This window comes from Chiroxiphia lanceolata, chromosome 9 (genome assembly GCF_009829145.1).
Source record: "Chiroxiphia lanceolata isolate bChiLan1 chromosome 9, bChiLan1.pri, whole genome shotgun sequence".
Lineage (NCBI taxonomy): Eukaryota > Metazoa > Chordata > Aves > Passeriformes > Pipridae > Chiroxiphia > Chiroxiphia lanceolata.
Window position 1 is genome coordinate 18,917,810 of NC_045645.1, and position 19,553 is coordinate 18,937,362.

A 19,553-nucleotide genomic window follows, 5' to 3' on the forward strand; every position below is an offset into this window, starting at 1 on the left:
TCACTGTAAATAAAATTCTAATGTTAATTTTTTAAAGAATAATTTCTCCCCCTGAGCTTGATGGCACTGAATCAAGTAGCAAAATGCTACAATCAAATTGCATTTGTCAGTCGAGAACCATATAAAAAATTTCTTTTTCAAAATCACTGCAGTGTCCTCTTCACTTGCTGTGTAAGAACATTTTCCTCTTTTCATCAATGGGACGATTCTTATGAACACAAAGATGCGTATCAGAATGTGAATATACTATGCTGCAGTAAAACTGCAGCATCCCAAAGAGCTTTGCTACTTTTTCATACTCTAACCTAAGCAAGTGACTCTGCAAACATTCGACAAGTAAAGTCTCAACTGCACAGTGATGTGCAGGATCCAAAGGAAATGTACGTTCCCTCAAGGCACACACAGTACCCTTGACTGCCACCATTTTTTATAAAACATGCAATGCACAAAATTAATCAAGGAAATCTCGATGTTAGGCCATGTGTTTGCTCCCCAGCACAAATACGCACGCAGAGTAAAATACCAAGCAAAGCACTGCAGATTTTTCTCATCACTTTGCCTCCTGGAGCAGACTAAAGTCAGAAGAGAGGAGGTGTAAGCTGGAGAGGATGAGTTATGTAGATAACCTGGAGAGAGCGGGACCTCTTGTTTTTTGCTTAAGGGAAGTCCTTCAGAAAATCTTTTTATCACAGAGCACAAAAAGTGCCGGAGAAAAACAGTGCACACCACCTAAGTTATTTCTCAGTTCTTTAAATTGTCAGAATATTTGTCTATCAGTCTGCGCAGGGGAAAGCAGGCAGGCATCTTTGGTTTGCACAACAGAGAAAGGAAATCAGAAATACCCTGACTGGGAGCATTGGAGAGCTGCCCCTTATCCCCCCTCTCCAAGCCAGGCTGCCAGCTTTGCTCTCTCTCTCTCTCTCTCTCACTGTGCTGTGTCCAGGAGGAGAAGCTGTCTTCCACCTCCCCTACAACATGCATTTTAGCTCTAGCAATGTTCTTGCTGTATTTTATGACAGCTTTCATAAGAGAATACTACCAAATAGTAAGCATCTATATACAAGCATCTGTACAAGTTCTTCTCCAAAACAGAATAAGTATATTATAAAAAAATAGTTATTAAACCATAGGCAGAATTTTTAAAGAAGCATTAGAAAAAAAAGTGTGCCACTTTCTGTGAAAATGTTTTCAGTAAACAATATTAACAAATGTCATTGCTTGCAGATTTTAATACTGCAGAAGAAATGCAAAATTAGATTTCCTAATTAGAAAACAAAAATTAAGAATTCAAAGCATTTCTGTTGGTTGGCCATCTTCTGTTTTCAGTACATAAAAGATGATATAGCAGGCAAACTCAATGACTCTGGAGTTGCTGTGAGGCTATTATGACATTTTCTTCATAGTATTTACTTTATTTTTCTTTATTTGGACCTGAAAAGTCATCCTGTCAACTTAAACTATCATCAGTCTAAAATTATTCACTTTGTTAATAAGTAAGATGGTCTAAAAACAAGGAATTGGAGGGGAAAAAAATTTCCTCTTTAATCAATTCTTTCAAGTCCTGCTTTGTGCCATCCCTTTCCCTAAGTGACACACACTTGCCTGTGATGCAGAGAACCAACTGCTCTTTCATGTGACATTAATTCGGGACTGGATAACTATTATTTAAGGAAAGGAGAATGTGGTTCATACTCCTGCCAGCTATACTCCCAAAATGAGTGGGTCACCATGCCTGGAAGGACATGCAGAGGCATGGGATATAGTAACAGAAAAAAATCTCCCTTCCTCTAAGCTCCTGATCATGGACCTATTGGTTTGGACCCTAGTAAAGGACTGTCAATTCATTTCCAATGGACTCAGAAGGGTGATGCATAACTAGGTCAAAATTAATCACTTGCTGATGGCAAGAATCACTGATACAGATTCATGCAACTGTCTGGTTATTCATGCTTTTGCACGTTATTGTCTCAGGCAAAACTACAAATAAGCCTTGCTGAGACTCAGCAGAAAAAAATAAACAAACAGCATCCCTCCTTAAATAACTGCATTTAAACTCTCTTAATTCTGCTTAGGTTTACTGTCACAAAGTTCAGTGTGAGATACTAACTACTGTCAGCAAACAGACGCACACAGATGCAGGAGACAAGCGAAAAACATGCACGAGACCTCAGCTTCTCCAACTCTATGGGAAATTATTTTCCCTACAGTACTCAAAAGAATTAGAAATGCTGAGGGTCTGCTCAGTGGCAGCAGTTTCACAGACAGGCCCACCAGTATTTGTACTATCCATTCTAAATAGACAGTATCAGCTTGGTGAGCAAGGCATGCATCATAACCATGCTCTCACACCACTAACAAAAAAGGGAAAGCTAAAGGCTAAGCCTTGAGTGCAGGTTACTTGGGGAAATGATCCACACCTGTATATCTTCTGTTAAGTTTTAATTAATTTCTGTTCATAAGCAATGCTACAATGTTAAAGCATTGAAAAAATACATTAAAACTTCTTGTGATTTCCAGTTTTCAACATATATTATATATACTGAATTTCTTTTTTATTCTGTTATCATCAATTCAGTTAAAAATATTCAGAAACAGTCATCATCCTAAAATTTTTTCATTTTTGACAACAGGAATTTGTAAAACTGTTTGTAGTCCTTGTTAAAAGAAACAGAAAAATACTATGGTAGTAGTTCAGGCAAATCATAATTTATCAAACAATAATAATACTGTTATCGTACAATTCTCGGAGTCTGCAGAGTATATTTTACGCTTTTACTAGACAATCACATTTTTAGAGGGAAAAAAAATGCATTCAAGTGAAATTCCCCATTTCAAACATTGCACACCTGCACAGAACGCTGCTGCCACACTGCATCTGCCGTGGTTCTCCCACACGCTCACTCAGGTGCGCTCTCGCGCACATACGTTTATTGCCTTATGCGAAGCTGTTCAAAACGGTCTGTTCCTGATATCCAGCAGAAGAACCTAATGATGCGAGCTTTGAGGGAGTTTCGCTGCAAAGGATCTTCTTGATTGTTACTAATACCTTGATTCTGTAACACCTACAACATGCATGGTTGAGGAGGTCACACTGAATATATTGTTCCACTTCCCATATTTAAATATTATTTTATTTGAACGTTAGACGTGGTGATCATAGTTTGCATTCAAACAGAAATAATTCTTGTACAATGCCCTAGAAGCTGATTTAAGCAGAACAGTAGGACAGAAATGCAAATTCAGCTGCCTGACATTGAAACAAAATTGCTTATGGTTTTTTATGAGCTGACTCTCCCATGTATGGGTTGAGGTGTGTGAAACAATGTTGTATTATGTCTCCTTTAACAGACTGTATTATCATCGAGAACCATTATGCCAACAGAAATCTGAAAACTGCCTATAAGCTAATGTAAGCACGTGGGCTCTCCTCAAACTTACCTGGAGAAACTATGTATGGATACCTATGTATACTTCTGGACATCAAGCACTACAGTATTTGGATATTTATCAACTAAAACATTTTGAAGCAATAGAAATAGACACAAACCATCTTCCCCATTTGCTCATAGCACAATGAGCTAAAATATCTTTGTGTTTTGCTTTTAGCTGTGAACTCATTGAGAGGTGTTCAGTCTCCTTGGAGAGCTGCAGGGATCAGACCAGACTCCCTAGGCCATGCTGCTGTGTGACCGCAAGGGCACATAATAAATACTATCAGAACTCATTGCAATATCTACACTTACTACTGTTAAAAGGTTTTATCACCACTACCTTTGGCACATACACAATAGAAAAAGAATTATAGTGTCAAACTCAACAAGATTTCTGGGATGATTAATCCTGATAGTAGCAACTGGTACGATGGGCAACGGCAATGTCACATATTATGAGAGGAATTCCAAATAATTATGACCATTAAAAGTTGGAAATAGCAGAAAAAGAGAGCACCTAATCTATCTCTTTCTAGTTCAGTCATGCTGGATAGATAGTCCTATGGGGGAAGTGTAAGAAACCACTTTGTAACAAGGAACAGGGACTGTGTTTTGGAACATGGTTTGGGCACTGTTGACAGAATGGCAGTATAAAGGAACGCCAAGCAGAACTTGGGGAATTAATGCACTTTAGCTGTCAAACAGAGCACTGCAAAGAACCCTCTGTGCAAATAAGTAACACTGAATAGCTACAGAAAGAACTGATTATCAGACACAGTAATTATCTCATCCCACAGGAGATGAACCATAGCACATCTCCTAACCAAACACTTCCTCCTAAAACCTTCTCTCTCACTATTCTATCTACTGCTTCAGTTAGTCCTAAAATGGTCCATGTTGCCTTTGTACTTGATTTTTTCAAAGTTAGAATACTTATTTAAAAAAAAAAAAAAAAAAAAACCAACCTAAAAAACAGGCTAGGAGAACCAGAAGCTACTACAAGACATGCATGGAGCCCTCTGTGAGCCCCAGCCAATTTCAGATGACTTTTGCATGAAATAACGTCAGACTCCCCTGAAACAGAGAAAACACAGTCTGTGACTGCACTGGATGAAGCTGAGCTTTTAAACTCTTCCAGGTAACACCCAGAATATCCCCATTTCTCAGTAAGTCTTGCAAAAGAACAGGAGTCTGTAACCTTGACTGTGGTAGCATGAGCTTACTCTTTTTAGGAGAGTGCCAGCTAACTGAAACACAAATTATCTTGTAAGAGATGAAGAAGATTAGAGATGGGAGAGAAGAAGAAGCAGATGGGTGAGTGATGAGGTTTCTGGGCTTCCATTCTTTTCATTAATTCTGAATACGATTGTAGTTAAGGCAAAAGCACTAAACCTGCACTGCTGAGCCAGCTCTGGCAAGGATTCCTCAAGGAGACACTCTGCAACTATGGCTTGAATGCATGAGGAATGGGTACCCGTGCAGAACAGCTTAATCATCCGCATGCACCACAATTAAACAGAAGTGTCATGCAAACAGTTATCTAACCTTGTCATTAACCAGCAGCAGCTCAATTCAGAATATTACAAGTACACTCATTTCTATTTAAGTGCACTTCAAATGTAGCTCGACCTCCACCAGAATTCAGACAGTGGCAGCACGGCGAGCATGCCAAGAGCATTCATTCTCCATGGAGAAAGCACTGGAATAGCAAGTAGCAGATCTGGAAACAGAAAAGTAACGTGCTTCCAGGTCTGTGTGATGCACCCTGTGCTTATTCATTTGGGGATGAATTTGTAACAAAATAGCAATGAGTGAGGTCCTACCTGGTGGGCATTTCTAAAGAAGTTGTTCTTTAAAACGGGATCTTTGAATTGCTTGCTCCCAGATACCTGTACAGTTATTATTCTGAAACATCAATCACAATTGCATTGCTTTGTGTTTGCGTTGCCTTAGCCTTTGATAACTTCAGACAGTTAGGACTTGTGCTACTCTTAGTAGCTAATTTCTGACAGTAAGCTGTCTTTAATATTGGCACAGGAGCTTGCAGACTGAAAATAAGGAAATGCAGTTTTAAAATAAGCCAAATGTAAATCTATGTGCATTCAGAATGTTGAACTAGAACAGTCCTAACTGAAATGTAGTGAAAATCAACTCACACATACCCAGGCAAAGGTAAATAGCACACAAATTATTTAGTATCGCTCCGTCTTCAGTGGAGAACAAAGGATGTAAAATAGGAAGAGAGTTAAAAAGCAAAGACTAAGTTAATAATGCTTGTAGTGATGGTAATTAACTGAGATTAACTAACTTAATTTAGACCTTAGTTCCCCATAAGTATTATTCTTAGTGCCTTTTATTAAACAGGGTCTGTCTTCTATCTAAAACTTTGGACTAAGCATTTAATAAAAAAATAAAAATATAAATAAAAATATAAATAAAAATAAATTCACAGAAACTCAAAATCTAAAGCGCTCACATGTAAATAACTTTTTCATGAATTATTTGTTAATTTAAATTTAAAGTTTCTGAGAGTGGAAACAGAAGAAAGCATTTCCCAACAATCAGCAAAGTCTCCACGTTATTGTCCTCACATTCCATCCTCTCTGTCTGGAAAGGAGAAAGGTTTTGCAACACAGACAAAGATGAACCCATACACTGACATCTCACCAAGTGTTAGCACCCTGCAGACAGTCTCCAATTTAGTTATCTAGAGAGAAGTTCCATGCCGGTAAACAGCTGCTGTCTACTGCCCCAGGAATATGAGTTCAGAATGAAAGAAGTTCATTGCCCAGAGTCCTGGGCAGTTCAAAAATAGCTTTTGCCACAGCATCTCGACTAGGCCAAGTCTCAGGAAAAGAACATTATTCATCATGAGTGACAGGGTTATTAGCTATGATGGCTTTTGAGCCACAGAAATGGCTGCTATTGCAGGAGAGCCTAGCACGTAAATAAGACATGCTCTTATTAGTGTGGTACATCCTAGGCCAACTGACATCTTGTTTTGTTTTGACATTTTACAGAAAGTTTACTGAATGGATTATTTTGAAGATACACACTCATCATGTAAATACTTGTTCAAGCAAATGAGACTCTGACCTCCTTATGACAAGATATCAGCAGAAGTAGCTTAGACACATTTGGTTCAAAAAGGCATGTTGGACCATTCTGAAAAAAAATCTTCTTTCCCTTCAAGGAAAGGAATAAAACACCCAGGGCTAGCAGCAATTCTTACTAAGGACAACTTCCACCACTTCCAAGTGGCTAAGACAGGCTAGGAAGTGGTTAAAAACATTTCTTCTTAAAAGAATGCCATAGAAAAGTACTTTTAGTGCCCTATCCATTGTGGAATTCTTTACTATCTATTTCACTACTTATTTGCTCACAAAATTGTTCAGACATAATCTTACCTAACACATCATCATCTTCAAAAAACAAAAATGATTATCACAGTAAACTAAAATAAATTTTAAACACATGTTGTGATACTTACTCAAGGAAAAAGTTTTGGCTTGAAAATTATCACTAGCATGCCCTTGTCCAAAATCCTATTTGTTTTGACAAGACATAATGGGGTTTGTGCAGTTACTATAAGACCCATGTTACTCTCACTCCCAAGTGAGAGTAACCCCCTGTCCTGGGGTTAGCATGTATCTGATGATAAAAGCACCACAGCTGATCCAGAAGGGACTAGATACTCTATACTAGCCTGAGAACATATCACAAAGAAATAGGACAAATGCCACCTGTACCTGAATTGCATAACCCCTTGGGCCCAGGGGTTAGATTTTCTTTCCAAGCACTTCAAGTTCTGTGGACTCTCAGACAGTGTTAATCAAATTTACTTCAGGACCACAAGGGAAGAGGCCTCAGATCTACTACTCATCCTGATTCCATGGACTTGGCAGCAGCTACATCAGTAAACTGGACAGATATAGAGCCATTGTCCTCATAAAGAGCCTCCCATGGAGTGTCACTGAATTAATTCTTCCCTTCTTTTTCCTTTACTGCCACGTCTCCTTATTTTAAATCTGATTAGCTCGGCACTCTTGTTAAGATACCGTGGGATCATCCTTCCAGGGAAGCTACATTTAATTTCATTGTTTTAAAAAAAGTCAGACATTACCTTTTCTAAAGGGCTTTCTACTCGGGGTATGCTGATCATGGGCATCTGGGCCAGATTATCCATATGAGAATGCTCATGTTCTGGCTGACGTCCTCTGAAGTTATTTACCACACAAACAACCTAGAAGGGATTAGAAGATAAACAGAATAGCTAAGGAACAACTTATTTTTTTGAGCTTTGATCCTGACATCCATAATTAGGCAGAAATGACACCAGCTTTAGTCACAGCTTTACAGTAGAAACACTGAAATGTGAAGTTCGTGTTTTACAGAAAATCCTTAATTAATATTTCAAGACAAAAGACTTTCAACCAATTTATTGTTACATGCATCATTTGGGAACTAAAAAACCCTCTTATATAAAGAAAATCCTTTATAAAGAAAATCCGTTACTCAATCTGAATAATAGAACACCAATTATCAATGTCATGAAGAGATGTCCAGAGCACGTGCAGCAGCACATGGCATTAACCTTAAACTCCTCTGAAGGCCAGTACCCTCTAAGTTTTGATCAGCAAAGACTTCTTCAAATGGAGAGTGAGAAAGGAAACAAGGCAAGGACCATCCCCAAGTCTAAATGCAACTCTAAATCTGGTCAGGGCAGCAGTGGTTCTCCCATAGGGACTTAGGAATGTGATATACACCAGTTTGTTTGTGTTTCTACTAATTCAGATGCTCAGCTGAGTAGCAATGTTTGCCAACTGTATTTTCTTCAAAACACAACTAAATTTGATATCATGCTACTCAAAGGAGTTTATGCAATATACATCTCAAAATATAAGAAAAAGTGTGGGACAGATTTCTTCTCTATTCTTTTCTGTTACTTTGGGGGAATGAACAGAATGTAAAAAACTTAAACATGAACAACCAAGTATAACTCCTGGACACCTTGTGTGGAGGGGAACATTTGGAAATGCAAGCAGGTATATATTTTAAAGGAGACCTGCAACTGTCCTTGCATTTCTCAGAGGATAGAAAATACCCATTGCAGCCATCCCTGGGAGAGTTCTCAGCCAAGTCAAGTCTTCAGATTCAAGGTCTTGAGACCAAGACCTTGTAATCCAAGAAAAAAACTCAAAAGTGTTTTCACGGAGAAAAAAAATCAAAGGTGTACTTAGAGCTATTACAAGCAGCCAGGCAGACAAACTTGCAGACAGTAAACAGCAGTGACTGTTCTATTCTATAGTCTTGCACTGCAGATATTAGTGAAGGTGATTAATAGATTAGAAATAGCTTTCTGACACAGACACTAGTCATCGGGAACTGTGGTTAACAATTGGGTTTTGGAACACAGTTCAAGAAAAGGAAAAGGCTAAACAAAGATGGTGGGGTTTTTTATACAGAATAAAACAAAATTTCAATGTAAACCCGAATCAACATGAAAGGAATTCATTAGGATTACTTTAAAGTCAGAAAAACAAATGCTACCTATTCTCTGATCAGTGTAGGTATCACTACATCAAATTTAATACTTTATACATGAAATCATAACTATATGTTTTTCTGAGGTATATATAATTCCTTAATGTGGGCCTTGATGCAAAGATTACTGTTTGAAATGCTACAGTCTGGTTTATATGGAAGTCAAGAGATCACTCAATCAGTCCTTTCATGACTTCACATTTGTGAGAGAATCCAAATATAACAAAGGAAACTGATAACTAATTAAAAGCCCTAAAATTAGCAACACATCTTTTGTCATTTAGTGGGCTGATTTTCTTTTTTTTTTTTTTTTAGAGATGCAAACTTAAACATTGATTTTTTTCAAACAGAAGTTACACAGACACACACTTACCAAGAAGACTGCTATAGATATTCCGATTACAAATCCTGCTATTACATCTGACCAGTGATTTCGATACTCTGCTACTCTGTTGATTCCAGTAAGGAAAGCCAAGCACATTAAGCCCAAACATAGAACAGGTTTTGCAAGCCTTGTTCCTCTGGCTTTCACTGTATTGGTGATATACATCTGAAAATTAGAAAGGAAGAAAGTGTAAGATTGATGGATCTCTTCCACTAATTAGTGAATAAAAGCTCTACATTTTGTTTGAATAGACTCTGTGTATTTGATGCCTTTTTTTTTTTTTTTTGAAGGGGAGATGGTAAAGAAATTAGGAAATAGAGCACTAGATAAAGTCACCATGCTCTTTTGCTGGGGATATAGAAATAGAAGCAGACCATACAGCAAAATTACATTTTATATGAACCTGAAAAGCCCACAGAAAACCAGGCAAATTAGATAATCCTATCCTATTACTCCCAATCTATGTATTTATTTAATTTTATAAAGGTAAAAAGACTGATTTTCCACTGTGCAGTGCTGACAGTTACAGAAAAAGATCTTTACTCTGAAAGAGGCTACATAAAGACCTTGTTTTTATTAGCAAATGCCTTTTTTCCATATACACCGCTCCTTCATGTGACTAATTAGTGATTTGTCAAAAATCAGTGAAAAGGTGAAAGAAAAGTGTCAAACAGCAGTGAAAATTAAACTAAATGCCAGCATTTACTTTTATAAATAATGTGTAATGGTTTCAACCAGTGCTGAACTAATACAACTCTGTACTTCACCAATCTAAATGCAGCAAGTTTTATGCATCAGACTGCGAGAAATCCATTTGCCCTGCTTGCAGTCTGACTTTCCCTGTGCATTGCTTGATGACAGAGAAGCTCTTCTGCCCTAAGGTGGATTAGTGACTACTAGGTTTAAGCCCGCACTTTCCAAGCTCTGATGGGCCAATGGAGAAAAGGAATATAAAATATTTTAATATCCTTTCTCCTGATTCTTGGCATTAAGACTGCTTGAAAGACCTCTCCACATTCCAAAAAAAAAATACTTCAACTGACAAGATTTTTGAGGAAAAAGTTTCTAATTTCTCCAATTAAACTCCTGAAATTCTTAAATCTTCAAATTTTAAACGGAGTTCAAGTTTTTTGATGGAGGAATGCAAGTATTTCCTATGGAGCTGCACTAGAGAATCCAAGTGTGTAATGCCATCACTTTGAACTGCAAAGGGAAACAGATGAATCTCTATTGAAGAACCAGTACCACGTTTCTGGCCAACAAATGGTTGGGGTTTTTTCTGTACTACCTGAAACTTCAGTGGAATTTACTGTGTAATCAATTAATGAAGTGCTTCAATAATCCAGTCAAGAACTGGTTTAGAAAGTGTGGATAAATTAACTGATAAAGTAGTGGACAGAATTTGTTCAAAAAGAACAATATCTGACGATAATTTTGTCCAAAACACTGAAGAAAGATCCAAGGTTTAGAGAACGAAACAAAGCTTAATCTTAAAATCACATCAGAGTACTGCAACACACAAATCTTCAGTGTACTTTATATGATGAACAGCAAACAAGTAGCAAGCTTTCCACTAATTCAGACAGAGTAGAGGTTTGCAAAACCAGGTTTGGGATGTATCTCCAGGCCACATGTCTCCTCTCTTCTTCCTAGACCATTTCAGAAACAGTGTTTCTCCCTTTGCTTACTATCCTTTTATCTTAGCTCCTTATATTTTGCAGGCTATCTTCAGTGAGTTACTCTTACCATGCAGAAGGCTGGACAACCGCAACTGTGATTTCCAGCTTTTTAGCCCCACTGGTTTTCTACAAGCTACAAACAGAATAATGCACAATGAATTAACTCAGCAACCCTCTATTTTAGTGAGTCTCATTGTAGTCCTGAATACTACCACCATTATCCACATTCACACTACATGTTAGGACATCTGGTGATAGCAAAAATATTCGAATATTTTGAATACACAGTAAGAACGGGTTGGGTGAAGTTGACAAGGAAGTTGTCAGGAAACTATCCTGCATGTAATTCTGTATTGTGGCATATTAAATTGAAATTACTACTGAGAAGGAAAAACCTGCTTATTTCAGTAATCTATAACACCCGGTCATCACTCAAGAAGAATATCTGCATTTTTATTAGGACAAAACACATAATACAAACGACTGATTCTGCAGTACTTCAGTCAAGCTTCAACATTTCTAATATAAAGCTAAACTGAAAAGTGCTCTTCAAAAAATTCTCAAAATCTTTCCACAACCAAGCATGTCCTTCAAATTCCTACTCAGACAAAGCACTGAGCAGAAACAACCACATGCTGTGGTTCAACACATTCATGCTGTGCCTCATATGAGTAGTAATGACCTCCATTTGTGAAGTCCCTTCCTATATGTTCAATCAAGATTGTCAGCCCAGTTCATTACTCAAAATAACCTGAGGGTTCTGCCAGCATAGGTACCATTTCTGTCTTTTCTTTAAATAACAGGTACCACTGATGTTAAGAATAGCATTATATTAAAATATTAAGAATCAACAGAAACAAGGTAAATTTTTCCTGAAACAATGGAATGAAAAGTCTGTATATTTGCAAAACTCTATATAGCAAATGTAGCCTCTTTCCAAGCCAGGATTCATAGATAATCCATTTTAAAACTTGACCTCTTGCAGCTCTAGAACAATATGTTAACACAGTCCACTCAGTCAAAGATCTGATTTCTATTAAGAAAAAAATATCATTAAGCTGTTGTTTTCTTCTTAATTCTGGTGGAAAAGTTATAAACCACTACAATTAGTAATTGACAAAGAATAAACATCTTGAAAAGATGACAGGATTCTTCTCCTCTTACTTTTAATAAATATTAATGCAATATCAACAAAGGAAAATAGCTCAGTGATTTTAAAACATTAGTAAGAATGAACGACAATATAATTTTTTACATGGGTAAAGATGTTTACTGAACAACTTCATCTCAGTTCCTTTTAAAGAAAAAAAACTGGAAGATGAGGAATCTAATTAAAGCAAACTTTTAAATTAGTCAACAGCAAGACTAGTGGCAGAGATTTTGTATGTAAGGTAGAGTAGTTAGAATTAATTTAGGAGGTTGCACATTCTTCTGCAACAGTAGATCAGTGGTGAATCTTCTCTTGAAGAACCTCTGCTACTGCTTTTCCTTCTTCCTGAAATAAGATTTTAGTATTAAAAGATATAAAGGTGACACCAGCACACAGTGTCAGTCACACAAGGAGGTGGATTGTTACCTGATCACACAATATAACAATATTTACTAGATTTTCAGAAAAACCGCAAATATTGACCTTCAGTCTTCAAGATACTGGAAGTGAAACTGTCAGAGAATGTTGTAAATTGAAAGAAAAACTTTAAATGAAGTGGGTTTGAAAAACATGCATTTCAAAGATCAAAGACAAAGCAAGCTACCTGTTTCTGACATGACTGGCTCAGAGCATAGTGTAAGGAATAATCATAGCATTGACACTCAGCTTGTGCTGGGAAATATTTCAAAAGTGTCGTGTTGCAAGTCCTATATGAAATATGTCCCAAATCTAGTGCAAACAAAATCATTCCAAAACACATAATTTTATGTTTAGTGTGGGACAAAGCAGACTCCTGGGCTATGCTGGAAGCTCTTCCTAGGCATCTTTCAGCTGTCTTTAGGCCCACCCCCATAAACATCTGTGCACACAAACACACATGGAACAGGACCCAGACTCCCCTTTTAGTTACAGGGGAGCTAGACATCAGCCTGGGTGCACCAGCCAGGAGAGAGGATACTTTTCCTAGCTGATTTCATCGACCTGGGGCCCAGGTATGCAGTAAGAAGATTCCCTTCATTCCTCCCTGAAGCAGACAGTCTGGGGGATTGGCCAGTCCGTTAGCAGGCAGTGAACAATGACTCGTGAAGCAGAATGAGGAAGGAATCACAGTACAGGCACCTATCTCAGGCAGCACTTCAAATATAAATTATTTCATGTTTTCTTTTGCTTTTATAGTATGTTATCATTAAAGAAATAATATTGAACTATTCAAGTAAGAGAAGAAATGTTATAAATGGTCCACCAAAGGAACTTTCAATATTCATCATACTTACTAGAACAGGGACACCTGGAGATCAAAAAGCTGAAAAAGTAGTGGGGGGTAGTAGTCTATAACCAGGTTCAATGTTTAGTTAGAATCCTGACTGACAATCTCTTCAGCTTCTTCTGTTAATAATTATTTCTAGAGCAAATCACAGTCATATTCTCAAATCATCTGTGTCCTTCTGCAACTACCCACTGAAGATCTTTTTTAGTATTTCTGAAGCCTCCTCCAGCTTTCGCCATATGTTTTGCACTTACTACTGATGACCCCAGACAAAAACTGGCTTTCAAAGTCAGAGGTCTGAGTTGGTAAAAGGAAAAGACAGCTCTAGAAATTCTGAACCTTACTATTCATTTTACCACTACAAGCTCCCCACAGCTGTAACTGTAAACAACTGGAGAAGGAAAGAGGTATCTTTCACTGCACCAAGAATACAGAGGTTGTTATCTTGAGCAACTCAATTGTCATGAAGAGCTGACTGGCATGAAATATCTGTAAGTCTTTAGATAAATACCGGGATCAAACTGTAATGTTATTTTATTATTCAGTCTGAAAGTAACCAACACACTCAACATATGAAACCCATGATGTTTGTGGTACAATTAGTATTGAGGGACACTTTTACTTGCTGCACCAGATACCAAAAAGAAATTCCACGTTCCTAACATTGCCCCTGAAAGACAGCCCAAAGAATCCTTTAATTCTTTAATTTCCTAACAAAAAATGGACAAAGTTGACTCAATAAGGTGGCTCTGCTACTACTTTTCCTCCTAAACACTCTCGAAAGTTCATCAGAGGCCTATCATGCCTCCATCAGCTTCCTGTTTAGCTGGAGTCAAACAGGCACTTCAAGACAAAGCACAGGTGAAACTAGACCTACAGCTAACAATCGGATCAAGGAAGGACATTGAGGAGAATGTCACCATGTTGCCAGCACTGTGGCCCTGACTGCCTTGCTGCCTTTTCCCAGTGACTTACAAACACACTAAACTGTAAAAATGATGCAGCAGAGTGTCAGGAGCAAGAACCTTGCAGGAAAGATGATCATAGGTCAAACAAAAGCCCTGCAGAGAAGAAGAAACTCTTTGCAAGCTTTACGTACTAGTCCTGTCTGAGGCTGTAGATGAGGCCAAGGACTCACAGTACAAAGCAACAAAAGCTGCCTACAGACTTAAGGGCTATGTTATCAAGACATTAAGCCTGTTCCTCTATTATTACAAATCCAAAGGAAGTCTGAAATGTATGCGGTAACACCAAGTCCAGACACTTCCCTACAGACTGGTTGGCTGCCACCTGCTCTTGTCCAATGTAGTAAGAACAACAACAACAAAAAAGCAAAATTTTAGAGAATTAATTAAAATGTGCCTTGAACTACAACTAGCAATAACTAATCCCCTAGATCTGAAGTATCAAAGGATGACTGGTAGTCACAAACAAGTCTTATATTTAAATCTATGGGAATAGGCTGACTAAATCTTCATATATCACTTTGAAATCCTACCGAAAAAAAAGGACTCATGACTTCTCATTTCTGTGTCAGTTGTGGAAAAAAACCCAAGTATGTGCATACTTGGCTGCTTCAAAACATCCCTCTAATTGTCCAGGCTGTGTCAACTTACACATAGCAAAATCTAGCTTATACAATTCTATTCTATTTGATAAAGTTGCAGTGTTTGCCTTAATACCTATGTTAGCAAATGTTGTTCCAGCTGAGAAAGGTGAATTGCAATGCTCATTAGAAATGAAAGTAAAAATAAACAAACAAAAGATCTCCGATAAGTTGAGCAGACACCAAAGGAATAGATTTCAGAATTGATTTACAGTAGTTCATTTTGAATATACTGGTACACTGGGAAAAATAAACCTGAAAGTCAGAAGAAGACAGGTAATGCATTATTGAGAGCATGTTTGGAGCAGGGTAGAGAAAGCATCTAACCACTGTGTTGCCATTCAACATTTCCATTGCTAAGTCCTTCTTGAAAGAAAGTAATGGAGGAAAACATTTACAGAGAGGTCTAAATATTAGCAGTACAACTGTTTGAAAAAGACTGTACTTTCAAGCAGGAGGGGAATTCTGGGTTACCATAGCAGCCACCCACTCTCAAAAGTGGGGAAGGGGGAAAAAAGAAGAGTCAAGAACTTAGATGAAAAAAGAAGCTATTGTTAACCAGACAATATGCTAGGTGATAAGAACGTGGCTGCACCTCAATGGAACGAGATAGGAGCATTATTAGATAAAGCACAGGCTTTGTTTCTAAACGGGTTGACCGGTTAAATCACACAAGTCTGATGGCATTTACCTCATCCCTTCAGAGAACAAGGACTCGGATCAGCTTGTTGTGTGTTTCTTGTCTTTAAGGTGGTTTTGTTTTGTGTACAGCTGGCTAAAATATCCAGGGAGGATTCTGTAACAATCTCTCCCTCTCTCCCAAATTTCTGTTAACCAAAAAGAAAGTACATTTTGTACCAGAGATTATATGCTAATGAAATACTGAGTAATATATGGAGGTCTTTATGTCCATGCTCTCAATAACTGTTTGTAACATGGCTCAAAGACTAGGCTACTGTTTTAAATCTTCTACTCCAGTGAACAGTGATGAGAAAATTGTTATTTAGGGCCAACTATCCTGACAAACATCATGTCAGCATAAGGACACGACCCCAAACATTGGAACATGGCAAATTTTTTTCCCCCGGTGTGTAATAAACAGTATTTTTAGCTTCAATCATGCAGTAGGATTAAAAAAAAACCAAAAACAAAAAAACAACTGCCAATATTGTATCATTGCATCAAGGAGCTACTATAAGAACTCAGAAGTCCTAAGAGCAGCTTATAGTGCTTCAGTTAAATGATGAGTGTCATGCATCATGCAGCAATACACTAGCAACATAGAATATATTTATTTCTGCAGGTACTGAAAGAGCACATAGTCATGAAATGGATCACAGCAGTTTTAATTTTTGATATCACTAACTGTATATTGACCAGAGACAAGGTTTGCATAAAGTATTCCTTGCTCATGTCAAAAGCCACTGATACTAGGCATTAAACCTTACTAATGTCTACTTTTTGTTTTTAAAATGTATTAATACGATTTTCCTTCCTGCTCTGCAGTAGCTGAACAGTTGGTTTCCTTTAGTTACAGTGACTCATGGCAGCAGTGGAAATACAACTTTACAGATGGATGAGAAAAATAGGAGCAATTAAAATAAAAATTCTGAGTATTTTCTAAAATAGCTTGCACCAAATTTAGAGGTATGTTTCAGTGAAGCAAAACTTTAGATATCTCCCCAAATAAAGACAATACTATCAGGAGACTTACAGCTGCCTCAAGTTAGAATAGAATATTATTGATCATCTCTTATTTTCATATAACACTTGCCTGTACTAACTGTTAATCCACATCTCTTAAATGACATTGCTCACAAGCAACTTTTGGTAAATGTTACCGTCAGTGCTGCAGATTTAATCAACTGGTTCTAAACCCACATGCAGAAGCACAGAGTTGACACACTGTCTGTGGATGGGGTGGGATCTTTGCCACATTGGCAAATATCAGTTTCCAGATCAATCAGGAATTAAATTGGGTCATTCAGTATATGCTCAAAAGCAATACACACTCACACAACTACATCTACATGTGTGTACACACACACATACATATATACAACATACATGTATAGGCAGGCCACTGTTCAAATACTGAGGGAATTAAAGGGATGACTACTGTAATGATCACAGAGGTACACACACACACACACACACACACACTTGTCTGGTTTCCCACTGATACTATGAGGGTGGCCCTGGGCCCATACAGAGGGCTACAATGGACTGATTATCAGCTCAGGTCAGGTCAGAGACTCCCACAGGCACGTGCCGGGGTCAGCACATGAACAAGATTTGCTCCTGCTTAAGACTAGAACGATATGCACTCCAAACTAAGCCAGTGAATACTTCACAGAGTTACATGAGTGAGATTCATAGATCACTCTTCCTCTGCCCTGCCTCTCCTCAGCCTGTACAAGAGCTCTGATGCCAGGCAGTAAACACCAGTTTTTATCCCAGCCCTGTTCATCATTCCCTGTAACAGAAAGGAGAGAGGGGGAAAAAGGGTGGATTGTCTTGTAGCCCACCTCGTTGCATAAGAGCCAAACTGACTTTGCAGGAGCAGTGAGGTACCTATAAATGGCAATCCTTGTACCAAAAGACATGCACAGATCTCAGGAAAGCTGCAGAGATCAGATGCATATATATGCCCACCCTTCTGCTTCACCTCACCAAAGAATATGGCCATGTGCAACTCTACTGATCTGTACTGGGTTAAAATGTGGAAAGGAACCACTATCAGTAAGAGGCAGTCCCTACCCTTATTCTTTACCACCCAACAAAGTATCGTCCTACAAGCTCTAGAAGTGGGGAAAAAGTAAACCAAGAAACTGTTTATCCTAAATCTGTAACCCTTTATGGGCAACTTGCCCTCTCTCAGCCTTGGCTTTCAAGGCTCAGAAACCACTACACCTTGTCAGAATTAAGTCCAATGAATCATATTCTCAAAGGCCTCACAGAAGCTTTACATACACAAAATCAGTCAACAGTTGCCCTATCTTCTGCCCATTCCTCCCTCCTCCCCCTCACAGTGTGAGCCATTTGCTCTCAACAACATAGTGACATTAAATAGTACAATATACTTACAGCCAGATACATAGCTGCATATACGCTTAGTGCTGCTTCTTTGGATGGGAATGTCTTTCTGGCTTTCATGATAAGGTCTGGATTTCCAGTACAGGCATGAACGCTACTGATGAACTGTGTATACTGTTTACATCCCAGTGCTGTATAGTTGGGTTTACAAAGTGCAAGAAAATGGGGTGCAAGATTCCCTGTTACTACTTGTCCAGCATTTACAAAGATGTCCGTAGCAAACAGTCCAAATGCGTAAATTCCTAAAGATGGAAACAAAGAGTTAAATATCCTGACAATTTCACCAAAGGGCAACATATTATATTATTTATCAAAGTAATATACCAGCTTCTTCCATTCAAGAACATGAAAAATTCTCACATGTACTGTACCCTAAAGATCACAGCTCATGCTGGAGATGTTACTTTCCGACACAACTGCAGCAGCAACACTGCAACCTGATGTCTCTCCATCTTCCATAGGAGCACGTTCACCTCTTTGCAAGTGGCCTACTTTCCTAGGCCCCCTAGCCATGCATGTTCCCTGTTTGAGGTAAGTAGCTATACTGGTACATAAATTTTGCCCATGTTCATTAAACATGGTGAAACAACAGAAGCACATTCTTCACCCTATAATCTCCTTGAGAACCAAGGAAGCTAGGCACTGATGGAGAAGTAACTTGAAAAGTTGTAACACATACTGGACAAACATTTTCTTTTCCCTTGCAGCTGTAAAGAAATTAAAATACTGAATAATTCAACATTGCCATTCACAAGTTGTTTTCATCTGCCTGCTACTGGGCAAATCCCTATGCATGGCATATTAATCACAGTATCAACAGAGCAAGCTAAAGACCTATATATTTGAGGAGCTACTTATGCTAAAGAGTTTTTTTAATCAGACATATCAGCAAAACATTAAGCACATGTACTCATTCATTAGAATGTAAATGCATGTATCTGATTACTAAAAAGAAAACAGCTTTCTGCTTTTCTGAAGTCCCTCTCTATCCTTTTGTAAATAGAAAATGAGCTCTGGAAGAACATGCAAACACAGCATTCTGACCAGAAGGCAAAGCCAGTAGGTGCTTGTTCAAATTTCACCTGAGCTATAGATTCCCTCCTGTATTTCCACAGGCAAATCACCTTACCTTTCCCATACTCCAATTCACTCCAATATAAAGCAAGTTTTGGCAAATCCCAACTTCATGGGGCACCATGAGGACTCTACTAGATGAACACCACAGGAGTCACAATTTCACAGAAACTTGCATTTCTACAGGCCAGGGTTTTTTTCTCAGCAAAGCCAGAGAATCAAGGATGATTTCTGGGATCTGGCTGGTCAGCAATGTCACACTAATGTTAATTCACCCTGGGATGCTAGACTCTGGTGAGCAGCAGACTGTGCCAAGCCAAG

General features: G+C 38.2%; 1 protein-coding gene across 3 annotated transcripts in view; it reads right to left on the bottom strand.

Annotated features, from left to right (window-relative positions):
- The window catches only part of PLPPR5 (phospholipid phosphatase related 5), a 149,855-nt gene that overhangs the window by 39,798 nt on the left and 90,504 nt on the right, over nt 1–19,553 (bottom strand). For all 3 annotated transcript variants that reach the window (XM_032697143.1, XM_032697144.1, XM_032697145.1), the window contains 3 exons: nt 18,150–18,400; nt 9,349–9,525; nt 7,555–7,674 (listed from right to left, as the gene is read on the bottom strand). In XM_032697143.1, the coding sequence (XP_032553034.1) occupies nt 7,555–7,674; nt 9,349–9,525; nt 18,150–18,400 (548 nt within the window). The remainder of the gene's footprint in view (nt 1–7,554; nt 7,675–9,348; nt 9,526–18,149; nt 18,401–19,553) is intronic.